The 13,376-nt window shown below is 49.7% G+C and overlaps 1 protein-coding gene across 2 annotated transcripts in view; it reads left to right on the forward strand.

Moving 5' to 3' along the window:
- Window positions 1-298: 298 nt before the first annotated feature.
- CIMIP2C (ciliary microtubule inner protein 2C) overlaps window positions 299-13,376 on the forward strand; it is a 34,326-nt gene continuing 21,248 nt past the window's right edge. For both annotated transcript variants that reach the window (XM_067558461.1, XM_067558462.1), the window contains exon 1: window positions 299-415. In XM_067558461.1, the coding sequence (XP_067414562.1) occupies window positions 342-415 (74 nt within the window). In that variant the 5' untranslated portion in view covers window positions 299-341. The remainder of the gene's footprint in view (window positions 416-13,376) is intronic.

The raw sequence follows: 13,376 nt of genomic DNA on the forward strand, positions 1-13,376 counted from the left end.
GGGCTGATGGCTCTTTGGGGCCGTGGGGGGTAATGTTGAGGGGCTCATGGCTGGAGAGATGTGGGGGTGATGGCTCGGTCTGGGGGGGCTGATGGGTGGGGGGAGGGTGTTAGGGGGACCGAAGGCTTGGGGGGGAGGCGGGTGGCTGGGGGGGTCCCTGCCCCCTTGCGGCCCCGCCCAGCAGCCGGCCCCCCCCGCGCCGCCGCTCGTTGCCCGGTGACGGTGTTTGTGACCCGCCCCGCCCCGCCCCGCGGCCTCACTCGGCGGCTGCGCCGGAGCGAGCGAGTGGCCGGGCCGGGCCGAGCCGAACCGAACCGAGCCGAGCCGAACCGCACCGCGCCATGGCCTCCCGCAGCGCCGGGACCCTCCTGTCCCACAACAACGCCACCTACGTGCCGCCGGCTCTCATGCCCGGGTAACGGGGGGCCGGGACCCCCGAGATCCCCTGGGATCCGCCTCAGCCTGGCACCACCCCGACCTCCGGCAGCCCCCCATCGCCCCATGCACGCCCCATAACCCCCCGCACCCCCATCGACTCACAGCGACCCCCCATTATCCCCTGCACCCCCACTGACCCCTGGGACTCCCCATCGCCCCATGCACCTCCCCCGACCTCCAGCAGCACCCCCATCGCCCCATGCATGCCCCATAACCCCCCACACCCCCATTGACTCACAGCGACCCCCCCATTGTCCCCTGCAACCCCACCGACCCCTGGGACCCCCCATCGCCCCATGCACCTCCCCTGACCTCCATCAGCCCCCCATCGTCCCATGCATGCCCCATAACCCCCCCGCACCACCATCGACTCACAGGGACCCCCCCATAGCCTCCTTCACTCTCATTAACCCCTGGGGCCCCCATCAACCTCCATGGGACCCTCATCGCCCCACGCACTCCCCATAACCCCAGCCCAGCACCCTCCTCCAGAACCCTCCAGCACCCCTCAATCCCCCCATTGCTCCCTGCACCCCCACCAACCTCCCTATCACCCCCTGCATTTGACCCTCCCACCCCATCAACCCACAGGGACCCCCATAGCCTGCTGCACCCCCATTAACCCCTGGGAACCCCACAGTCCCCTGCACACACACCCCACTAACCCTCACAGCCCCCTGCATCCCTATTAACTCTCGGGAACACCCATAATCCCCATATTAACCCCAGGAAAGCCCCCTCTACAGCCCCCATGTCCTCCCATTAACCCCTGGACCCTGATTTTGAGGGTACCTCCCGTCTCTAACCCCTACATGCTACTTCTATCACCCCAGATACCACCACTTTCCTGGAGTGGGTATCCCCGTCCATTGTTCTGTATGTTCCCCCCACTCTGCAGACACTCCCCCATTACCTCCACACCCCTTCCCTAGAGGTACCCCACATCTGTCCATCCCCTACACACCCTCTCCAGGGCATGGGAACCCCACATACTTTCTTCCCAACTCCCCTACACTTATCTTGGGGGAAAACAACCTCTGTCTGCCCCAGAGTATGGGAAAATGCCCCTTGCCAATGTATGCATTCTCCCCACTGGCCACCCAATACCCCCATAGGATGGGGAGAATGGAGAGGGTTTGAATTATGCATTGCGGGGGGGGTGGGGGGAATCAATGTGTACGTAACAGAGTTGTGCATGTGGAGATCATAAGATAAGGCTGTGCATGGAGGGTAAGTTTATAAGGGTGCAGAGAGGGTGAATGCAATTTATGGGGTGGGGATTCAAGCCAGGAGGGACTCAAGGGGTGGAGATACCCCTCTGCCCGCCAATGGCGTGTCCAGGAAAGGGGACCCTTGTAATGTGCTCTCATCATTTACTTTGGGTATGCAGGACTAAAACTTGGGGAGGGCAAATAGAGATTCTCGTGGGTTAGGATGGAAATTTAGCCTGTTCAGGCCCCCTCTCTCCCTGGACTCTGCTGGATCAATAGTGGAAACAAATTGCAATGGCTTCCCCCTCTTCCCCCAAGAAAATCCTCTCTAGTCTCTCCTGGCACTCAGATCTCAGGAGCTCTGTTTACTCTGGCACTTACCATGAGAGTCAGGGCTAAGGCAGCCTTTCAGAGCTGCTATCTCCTTCTGGTGCTGTTGGGGGAACAATCACACCTGCCGTCCTCTCCAGGCAAAACAAGGAGATTTTCAGTTTGCATAACTCTGCACATTTCCATACATTTGAGCAGGCCCTGTCTAGACATAAGGACATAGAACAGGCAGACGGGCAGGCCAGTGGTCCATCTAGCCCAGTATCCTGTCTTCGCACAGTAGCGGATGCCAGGTGCTTCGGAGGGAATGAACAAAACAGGGCAATCATCGAGTGATCCATGCCTTGTTGTCCAGTCCCAGCATCTGGCAGGCAGAGGCTAGGGGCACCCGGAGCATGGGGTTGCATCCCTGACTATCTTGGCAACTAGCCATTGGTGAACCTATTTTCCATGAACTTAGCTAGTTCTTTTTTTAATCCAGTTATACTTTTGGCCTTCACAACATCCTCTGCCAACAAGTTCCACAGCTTGACCGTGTGTTGTGTGAAGAAGCACTTCCTTATGTTTGAAACCTGCTGCCTTTTCATTTCATTGGGTGATGACCCCTGTTTTCTGTGCTATGTGAAGGGGGGTAAATAACACTTCCTTGCTCACTTTCTCCACACCAGTCATGGTTTTGTAGAGCTCTAGCATATCCCCCCTTAGTCGTCTCTTTTCCAAGCTGGGGATTTGCTCCCAATCTACCTATCAGTGTAGCTATCCCAGGGCAATTCTTCACGTAGACAGGCAATGTTGTGATTTTTGTCAAATGAGAAATAACGCAGGATAAACTCCACCAGTGAAAATAGTGACCTTGCTGGCTACACTAAGGATGGCTTTGGTGCGGCTACACCAGTCTAGGTAAAGATACACAAAGGCCCCTTCAGGAACTAAACTCCTGCTCCCCTCCAAGCAGAACTCCCCATGAATTCATCTGCCCCCCAGCTCTAACACCAGTTGTGCCCCCAACCACACCTCTTTGGATTCTGCTGCTGCCACTTCTTGCTCTGTTGCTTTGCTCAGTTTACCCAGCTGCTCTGCCCTCTCTCAATGCAGGGTGAAGCCGGGGATGGGGATGCATGCACACACAGCTGGCGCAGACGCGGGGTTTCTTCACTTCCCGGCTCTAGCAGGGGGGCAGCTCTGGTACGCAGAGGGCAAAAGCTGCCCCTTTGGGGGTGGAGGAGCTGCTCCACACAGTGGAGGAGGGAAAAAGCTGCTCAGCACATCGAGCAACTCTGGTTGGCTGGAAATGGGGAAAGCAGCTAATCAGAGGTGAGTTCCCTGTAGACTGACAGGTCTTCCTTGTAGAAGGGATAGAAAACCTGCAGTCTAACAGGAAAACTGTGGCATTGGCAGGTCTGTATATCATAGACAGATGTCTGCAATGATGCTGAGGGACATGGTGAGAACAACCTAGAATGAACTTCCTGTAAGCAGGAGGCACCTGGAGGTATTGATTGCATGTTTCCATCAGGCAGACCCTGCTTCCATCCTATTAGACTCAGTCTTGAGATCTCCACCCCAACAGGACTGGACTTGCCATGTCCTGCAGATGCTGAACCAGACTTCCTACTACCCATAGAACGGAGGGTGTTTTGTGAACCAGAGCCAATTGGGGTCAGCATGTGGATAAAATATTAAAAGCCTCTGAGCAAAGCTGTGCAGCAGCTTTGGATAAAATGACTGTGTTTGCCTGGCCTCAGGGTTGTGTTTACATTGTGGAAAATTCACTGACTTCACCAGCAGTGATGACTTTAGCATCGTATCTAGTTGTCACCCTAAAGTAAAATATTGATTCGATAATGCATGAGCATAAATTCCTTGTTTTTATACACAAGGACCCAAAAATGCTTGAAGAACTGATTTACAAGTTATCAGAAATCATTGCACTTAGCACAGAGGAGATGTCTGGAGTGAAATGGGGCAGCTGTTTAACACTCCCAGCAATGGAGGATCTATGTGAGCGCAGTGAGCTTATGCACTAGGTAACACTTTTAGAAGTGGCCAGGAGCTGGACTGCATCCCCACCGAACAGCCAGCAGATGGTAACTGTTTTCAGCCTACCTGGATTTCTAGGCGGTGACAGGATCTGTATCTCATTAACAGTCCTCTTAGTCATGCAGTCCCCTGTTTTTAGACTGCAAATATGATACTCCTCCACACTGACATGGGGTACGCCAGTTCCAGTTTTCCCATTAGCTGCTGTTAAGCTACAAATGTACTGTTTGCAATGCTCCCAACATAGAACACACCGCTTCCAAGAGGAGCCTTATAGTTCAGGCAAATCATTTTGCTCCTTGGTTTTCAGAGGGAGCCGTAAATGATGCAGTCCGCTGTTCCGGCTGTGATCTGGGCTCTGGAAAATCCAAGTTCCTGTGCTTTACGTTGAGTGGGTTTTCTAGGGGCCCTTTTTTGCACAGCCAGAGACAGATGGGCTTAACTTGGAGCCCTGATTGCTATCTCAGCTACAGCAGAACTACTAGCTTCCCTTATTTATTGTTTGTATAGCAACAGCTGTGTTTCTAGGTGCTTTACGGACAGGTACTTTGATTCAGTTATTGCCCCGAAGCGCTTACAACCAAAGTATTGTAAGTTCTTTCTCTGGTGGCTTCTGGCACTTGGGAGCTGCTTCATCTCTGGCTGATCCAGTATTCACTCTCCGCTAGCCCTCTCGTGGGGTCCGGTGTTCTCTCTCCCTGCCTCTCTCTGAAATAGGCAGGCAGGATAGTTGTTCCTTTCATGCAGCTACCTGCCTTGAGTCCCTTCCTTTCCCCCCATTCAGATTTTGCCTCGGATTGGCTAGTTGGATTGTGATATAACACAGCAGTCTGGCCAGATAGACTTAATTGGGCATTAGCAGAGAATTCATGTGGCATCTGGATGCCACTCCAGTACCCACAGAGGTGGGAAAAGGGGCAGGCAGTAACCCTATTCCTCTAGCGTCTCACCATTCCCATTTTGGTTTCTGGCCCCCTTGTCTAGGTGCTGTTACTCCAGAAGAGTAACAATAGGATAGTGAGACACCAAAACATGTATCAGTTACAGCGCTTGGAAAATTAGTGTTAAGTAGGTCATCGCTGGGCACAACGTGCTTTTCCATGGCCCTTTGTGTAACTGTGTAGTGCCTCTCAAGTTTTATACACAAGCAGGGAGGGCAGCTGTCGTCTCTAGATTTAACCCTTTGGTCACTGCTGCCCTATGTCCATACCTTGGAAACAATTTTCCTTGGGAACCTCTGCATTAACAGAGCAGAAGGAGGTACCTGGTACATCCAGCCACATTTGGGAATAGCCGCTCATGGACTGCAGCAGACTGGAGTTCACAGTAGTTCCCTTCTTTCGTCTATTAAGCCCTGAATGACAATGTACCTTGTAAGAGTTCCACAGCCACGTAAGGTTTTATCCTGATTTTGTCCTAGTATAATAATGGGAAATGTGATCATAATTAGGCCTCCTCTTGAAATAGGAAATAAGAATTCTGGTGCATTTCCCCTCTCCCTCAAGCCTCTTTCAGCTACACTGGGCCAGTAGATTCCCTCTGGTCCCAGAGCCATGATTACATCGTAAGTAGCAGGTTGAGTCAGAAGGAGCTGCCTGTGAGGAAAGATCAAAGAGCTACATGTGGTTAGCTCAGCTAAGTGACAGCTAAAAAGGGACATGATGGTCTGCAGGTGTTTGAAGAGTGTAAAACACCAAGGAGGGAGAGTGATGGCTTAGGGTGGCATAGGAGGAATGGGGTGAAATTATAAGAAGGGAAGTTCTCTTCTATTAGGTTGTAGAATCGTTTCCCAAGGGAAATGGTGAAAGCCCCAATGCCTGGGACATTTAAATCCAGATTAGAGGGACTACATGACCTAATAATTCTTCTGAGTGTCCATTTCTGTTACACGAATTACATCCAAAAAACATGTTAAGAACATGAAGGTTGCAAATTCAGGCACTCAAAAAGTTTGGAAATGCCAGAATGAAGGCTGCCTATGCAACCTTTATTCATTCCCTTGTGCATATGCATTATATGCATTTAATTACATGATTGCATACTATTTTTTCTACTGGACCATGCCTCATTCAGTGACTGGGTAGCTCTTCACTATTTCGTTTTATCCTATAGGTTGAATGTGTGGCCTCCAGGCCTTATTTAGCATGCACCATCCAAAGTTTGCACTGACGACAAAATTATTGATTTCCTCATGTATGCGGTGTAGGTGCAGCCATATCGGTCCCAGGATATTAGAGAGACAAGGTGGGTAAGGTAGTATCTTTTATTGGACCAACTTCTGCTGGAGAGAGAGACAAGCTTTCTTCAGCCTGGGAAAGGTACTCTGAGCATCACAGCTAAATGCAAGGTGTATGCTAACTACTTTTGCTAAACAGTTTTAGTACTTAAAGAATTTTTTATGTTCAAAGCACAGCTCCAAATCAACTTTGGCTGCAGCTGCGAGAGCTCAGCACTTCTGCAGATCAGATCCCAAGTTGCACACTCAGAAAATGAGGAACACACAAGAAGTGACTTGCCCACCATCACACAGGAACAGGCAGGGATAGAATCCAATTCTCCAGAGTGGCATTCAACTTCCTTTACCATGAGACCAGCCTTTCTCTTCCTGCAGTTGCTGGCCTCATTCACTGTACATTTTCCAACTTCTGCAACAAATGAGGCAGGAGTTTACAGACAACAGCATCCTTCACTACACAATCCTGATTCTCCTCAAAGCAGGTCCATCCTGTGCAGTGAGGCAGGAGTCCTGTGGAAGCAATGTTATGTTATCATGAAATTAAAGACTGTATCATAATGCACAAGAATTGCACAGGCAGCCTTAATTCTGGCATTTCTTAACTTCTAAGTGCTTGACTTTGCAACCTTAACGTTATATTAACATAGTTTAAGATGTAATTTCCTAATTAACACCCCCCCCCAAACAGTAATTCGATCACGTGGAACCACACTGACTCCCACTTGTGTCATCAGCAGTGCTTGGATCTTTTGATCCTTGAGCTAACAATAGAAGGCTGTTATCCTTTAAGTGGACCAATCAGTGTGGGAGTGGGAAATGAGGCACACACCTTGCTAGTGGGTGTCACAAAAATAGTTCTTAAACAATCCAAGGAAAGTCAAGACACAAAAATAGTAAGGCTGCAATTTGAATTGTATCAAAGTCAGGAAATATATTGCAGTTGTGGTTGACTTGACAAGCATAGTTTAGCCACGCTGCACGTATAGATTAGAGGTATAGTCAACAATTAACAACATTTTGCATTTATATAACACATTTCATCCATGGGCTATTTTCGGTTTGGTCTCTAGGCACGACAGTAATAGAAATAATTCAGTTGTTGGATTCACATTGCTTTACAAAGGTGGGCAAGTATCATTAGCACCACTTCCCAGATGGGGCAGCTCAGGCTTGGAGAGGGAAGTGAGAGTCCCCTAGATAACAGCACTTACAGTAATGCAAAACACTGCACGTGCACAAAGAGGCCAAGAGATGGTTGCTGTGGAACCCATGGCTTTGCACCTCCTGGTTTTTGTGCCTATAAATTCTCAACTACATCTTTCCATAAACCAGCCAAAGCTTTTCATTCCTGCTGAGTTTCATCTGTGTCCTTTAAAGTCCCTGCAACTTTGGACTTCTTCCTAGGGCCAGTTTTGTGGTATCTGGTCTCTGTAATAAGTCTGAGGGTTCAGACTATCCTTGTAGATCATTTAGTGGATCAGCCTGTTTTCATAAGAACATAAGAGTTGCCATACTGACCAGACTAGTGCTTCATCTAATCCAGGATCCTGTCTGTGACACTAGCCAGTAACAGAACTTCAGGAGATACGTCCAGAACAGATCAATATTCCTCATCTCTGTTAATTAAATTAAAATACCATATCGTTAATTTCTTAAGGTGACTGCATGAGTCGGAAGTGCCTTTCTACTGTCTGTTGGAAGAAAACTGCAGAGGATTGTCTCACCTTCCCATCAATATTTCCTTATAATGATACTTAATACATGATGTGATGGAGCAAGATAGACTTTTCAGGCACACTTTGCTACAGTATCTGCCATGTCTTCAAAGTAGTTCACCTGCTTTTTGCCTCATTTATGTGCAGTTAGGCCTGAAACACTCTTGTCCCAGGAAATTCAGCCAATTTTCTGCTCTTTCTTCCTCCATAGTTCCCTTTCTGACTAGAGCCCCAGCACTTACCATTTCTCTTCCCATGTTCGTCTTCCTTTCCCTGTTCTTTTTCTTAGGCTTTGTCTACACTAGCAGTTATGCTGGAAAAACTTTTGTCGCTCAGAGGTGTGAAAAAAACAACCCCTGAGCGACATATGTTTTGCTGGCATAAGCGCTTACATGGACAGCGCTATGTTGGTGGGAGACACTCTCCCGTTGACATAACATGGCTACACACGTGCTCTGACAGTGGCCCAGCTGTGCTGATACAGCTGTGCTGCTGTATGTTTTTACGTGTAGACTAGCCCTTAGACTAGAACTCCTATTGATTTCAGGCGACTTTGTGCCAGTTGGGAGCCAGTTTTTATATTAAAGGTGGAAGAGATCAGGAGTTGGGCATGGAGAATGGGCGGGTCACAGATGTGCCTTTCTGCAGACCAGTGAAATGGGGTAGTGATTTGGCAAAGTTTTAAGAGCTTCTGGATTCTGCAGAGCAATCGTTTCATGGCCGGACAGTGTTTCTTTGCATGGCCATTGACTGAATGTCATTCTTAGTAGCTATTCCTTGGAGACGGGCACCAGACATGCCTTAAGAGACCAGGAGGGCGGGCTCACTTGCTGAATTGCGGGGCTCAGTTCAGTCCAGGCTGCTAGCAGGTAGATGGAGGTCAGGAAACAAAAGGTCTTGTATTTAGCTCTCATCCCTCTCAGGCAGAGCACCACCTGCATCCCACTTACCCAGCGCCAGCAAGTAAGTCACTGGGGATGAATGAACAGTGGCCCCAGCTCAGGCCTACCTTCATTCCTAGAAGCTCTGGCAGGCAGCAGTTTTGTATGCAGCTCCTGATCCCAACCGGATCGGCCTCTCTCTCAGAAAGTGAGAGCTAGAGATCTGCCCTCCTTCCCGTTCAGCTGAGCTGGGCGCTCTCCCTCCCTGCCTAGCACCTGCCACAGGTGTAGTGGGGCAGGGCAGTTCACTAATCCTTTCTCAGCCGGCGTGGGGTTGGCATGCCCCATCACACTCGCGATAGCTGTATTTTGGGGAGGAAGGGGGAAAAACCCGACACAAGCCCCATGTGTTGCACCCACATCTGGCTGCATCACTCTTGTTTACCATTCTCCACCTCCTGTCCTCCATGCAGTAGAAGGCAATGGGACATGGACTGTCTCCATAGTACAGAGGAAACGATGGACCCAGCTCTCACACCTTTGCTCATGCTGATTAGTCCCGTACTCCACGTGAATAAGACGAGCGGCATCTGGATGGCAACCGCTGTTTTTAAACAAGGACCTGGAGATTAGCGCTCCAGCTCTTATGAAAAGTGTCCCGGGACCTTGAGTGATTGTGAAGGAGCAAGACCGTGATGTTGCGTCTCGTTCCAAACGTGAGCACAGGAAAGCTCCCAGAACTGAATGCACTTATCTGAAAACCCAGCATGTGCTCTCGATTTTCCATGCCAGTCCAGGCTGTTTCATGCGTAAAGAATTTGGATTGATAGGAAAATAAGTAATTTTTAAAAAAAACACAGTTAGTTGTAGGCTTTTGGTTTTCTCCCTCCCTCCAGTGCGTAGCTAGCTGGAACAGGTATTGTTTCTTGGCTTCATCTCTCCAGGGTAATTTGGAACATTTTGCCCATCAAATAAGCAGCTCACAATGATTTTAAATGAGGCATACAATACAGCCAGTTATAGTACATCTGTGGAATGAGGACTGGCTGACACCGAGGAGAGCTTGGAAACACCGGAGACTGTCTTCAAGAGACACGTGTCTCAGGCTAGCTTCTCGCAGGATTGCAGTGCGCTGAGACACAGGAAAAAAATATCCTAGGGCAATCTAGATATGTTGAGTCAGAAATGTTTATCTTAAAGCAGAATCAATCTTTTTCTCACCCCTCATCTGGAGCCCGTGTACCGTAAATTATATACATTGATTCTCTCCCTATCAGTCCCTCACAACAGAAACTGTCAAACTGAGATTTTCACAGGAACCAATAGGATTAGGAACCCACCTCCCATTGAATTTAACTGGTTTCCTCTCTAAACCCTTTGGGTTCCTTTGCATTTTTTTTCACCCTAATGTAGTTATTGGATAGATTTCTCTCTTCTTCTCTGAGATATTTCTATCTTTTATAAAGCATATGTCTTTAGCTTTCTAAGTAGCAGCTGTATTTGGCAAAATCCCATTGTTACAGTCTCAAAACCGGATTATTTTTCACCATCTGAAATGCTTTTTAGGGGCAATATGCAGAAAATCTTAACTTGCAGCCAAATTCACTCTGTATCCTCCTATGAATTAGCCTGGTCTAAGAGAAAAGCAAATGTTCTGTTCAATCCAGCCTCTGGCAGAATTTAAACCAGGGATAAAACACAGTCTGTGAATCCATCACGAGTTTGCCAATTTTGCTTTTGATATAATGTAAATTTTCCCCTCTGAAATCGGAAAGCCTAAGGGTATTAGCTCTGCAGCAAAGCTGATTCCACGCAATCATTACAATGAGCCAAAGTGAGAACACTGTCAACGTGTATAAATTATGTGCAGGCTTACGGAAGGTATAAATGGCTTTGGGGGATGGGGGTGCGGGAGAGTAGAAGAGGAGAATATATTATAGTTTCATAGCTATTCTTTAAGATCTTATTATTGGTAAGATTTTCAACTACAAATGTTGCCAGAGCTACCAGGAATTCCACCTGATTTATTTTACGAGCCAGAACCTGAAGTAAATGGAGCTATGTCAATTTATGCCAGCTGAGGATCTGGCCTTATATATTTACCACGGTGATGAAGCTTGTACATGTCTAGCTAAGTGACCATCGGTTCCATCCCCCCACCAGAGCTGCATAGCTACGATCACACAACAGTGGGTATGAAACTGCCGGCGTACTGAATCTGATTAGTGCCAGGCAGCCAAGAGATGCGACAGGAGTAGGGCTGAGCGTGAGAAGGGAAGACAAGTCACTTGCAATTGCAGAGCCAACTGGGAGGACTTTGGAGAGCAGGTAGTGCCCTGGGAACTCTGAGAGAGGAAGCTGAGTTTGGCCGTGGCAGGTTGGATAGACGAGAGAGCAGTGGGAGCTGTCAAAGCATGGAACCGGGTTCTGATAGAAGGAGTCTTAGAATCCTAGAAGAGGAGGGTCGGAAGGGACCCCAGGAGGGCATCTGGTCCCACCCCCTGCTCAAAGCAGGGCCAACCCCGAGTAAATCACCCCAGCCAGGGCTCCAGGAAGAAGCCGTGGGATTTAGCAGCCAGCTGGGATGTGAGATGCATGAGGGAGGGCACAAAAGGCATGCCTGCACTGCAGTGGGAGGTACAACTGCACCGTGGGCCTGCATTCCTGTGTTAGCTAGCACAGCTAAAAATACCAGTGAAGACAGGGCGACCATGTGTCAATGCCCAGGACATGAGTGGTCGGCCCACTGGTGAGAGCAGGCATCAGATCCGAGAGTCAGAAGCAGAGCGAAGAGTTAGCACTGAAGTCAAGAATCTGAGCCAAGGGCCAGGGCCGGGTCGCCTGGAGCGAGACATGGCAGGCGCAGGGCTGGGGCCAAGCAGGCGCTGTCACAGCCACGAGGGAGGGCTTTGAGTGGTATTGAACAGCTGCTGCAGCAGGGTTTCGGAGCCAGTCTGCTGAGCCTTCCAACCAGCCCGGCAGCCCGTTAGAGGCCGGCTGCACTCATTAGGCCGCACGGAGAATGGCTCTGCTGCAGGCCCTGATTGCTGGCAGGATGGGCTTCAGCTCACGCTAGCAGTGCCAGTGCATGCCAGGGTCCTCAGCGGGCTCGTAAAGCCCATGCTGAAGCTCAGGCCACCACGTCTACACGGCTGTTTTTAGCTCCGCCAGCGAGATGAAAGCTCATGGGGATACGCCAGCCTGCGCTGCAGGCATAGCACTGATTTCGGTGTAAACGCACCCTGAGGTTGGGAGCATAGAGAACGGCAGACTCACTGGGCGATTGCATGTGTTGGAGGAGGATGGTGACAGCTTGCTACGGGAAGATGATGGGGTGTGTGTGCGGCGTGTTGCGTTTAGTGATTGCGGCATCCGGAAAAAGATGCCCGAGAGACAGAGGCAGATGCATGCCTGTGCTCACTGGGTGAGATCTGGGTGTCAGGCATTCACAAAGTGCCAATCCACCCCGTATCTAGGCAGTGTGCTACCAGGCTAATGACGGCTGTGTGGGAAGCTGCCTTGCTAGCCATCAAAAGCAGCTGTCCCTGGCTGTTACAGAGAAATAGTCATTACCATCTCGGCTGTTGGGTTCTTAGCTGCAATTGCTCCAATGTTATCGCAGTACATCAGCATGTCCCAGCGTGAGAGAATGTCACCAGGGTTCCCTCAACTGATCTCTGGTTATCCGGGGGCTTCTGACTTGCAGGAAATGTGGATGCCACTGTGCAGCCTGTATGGTGCCCTAATACCTGTGCGGTTCTTTGAAACACCTGTGCAGTTCTCTGATGTTCTTTGAAACACCTGTGCAATTCTTTGATGCTCTTTGAAACATCTGTGCAGTTCTTTGAAACATCTGTGCGGTTCTTTGAAACATCTGTGCGGTGCTTTGATGCTCTTTGAAACACCTGTGCAGTTCTTTGAAACCTACTTTGGTTTTTCCTCCCCTTCTCTTGGACCATTTGTAAAACTCCACATGTTTTTCATCAAAGCGGCTAAGTTGGTTTTTGTATTCATGACCTCTTTGTAACCTGGTGGCCTAGGGGCAGTGATCCAAGAGGTTAGATCTCCATCATCAACCCAGCCAGGGGAAAGCACAGCTTGAAGAATTCTTTATTTTAATGGAGGAGGAAAAATAATCCAAAGACGAAAAATCTCCTTCCCCGATAATGAGCACAAAGAGCCGGTGACCTGCCTTCTCAGAGTCGCAGCGGTGCCAGAGGGCAGGCAATTGGGGATGCGGCCGACTGGAGTCCCTTTGGCTGTAGCAACTCATGCTAATGAGCAAGCTGGGAAATGCCGCCCCTTTCTGTGTCCCACAGCTGCACCTTGTCGCAGGGCCGCCTCCAGCTTGCCTCTTGGCTGGCTAGAAAGCAGGGCCTGCGAGTTTGCCTAACGAAGAGGAAAGTCACCTTGGGAGGAGCTCTGATGAGCTGGACTGCTGCTCCCCGGAGTCCCGGCGGGGGGGAAGCAGTTTCAGACTGAACCAGCAAGCGGAGTCCTATGGAAACAGCCAGTGCTCACCGGG

The sequence above is a fragment of the Emydura macquarii genome, unplaced genomic scaffold (assembly GCF_026122565.2).
Source record: "Emydura macquarii macquarii isolate MOO-44397 ecotype Brisbane River unplaced genomic scaffold, CSIRO-AGI_Emac_v2 contig_2076, whole genome shotgun sequence".
Taxonomy (NCBI): domain Eukaryota; kingdom Metazoa; phylum Chordata; order Testudines; family Chelidae; genus Emydura; species Emydura macquarii.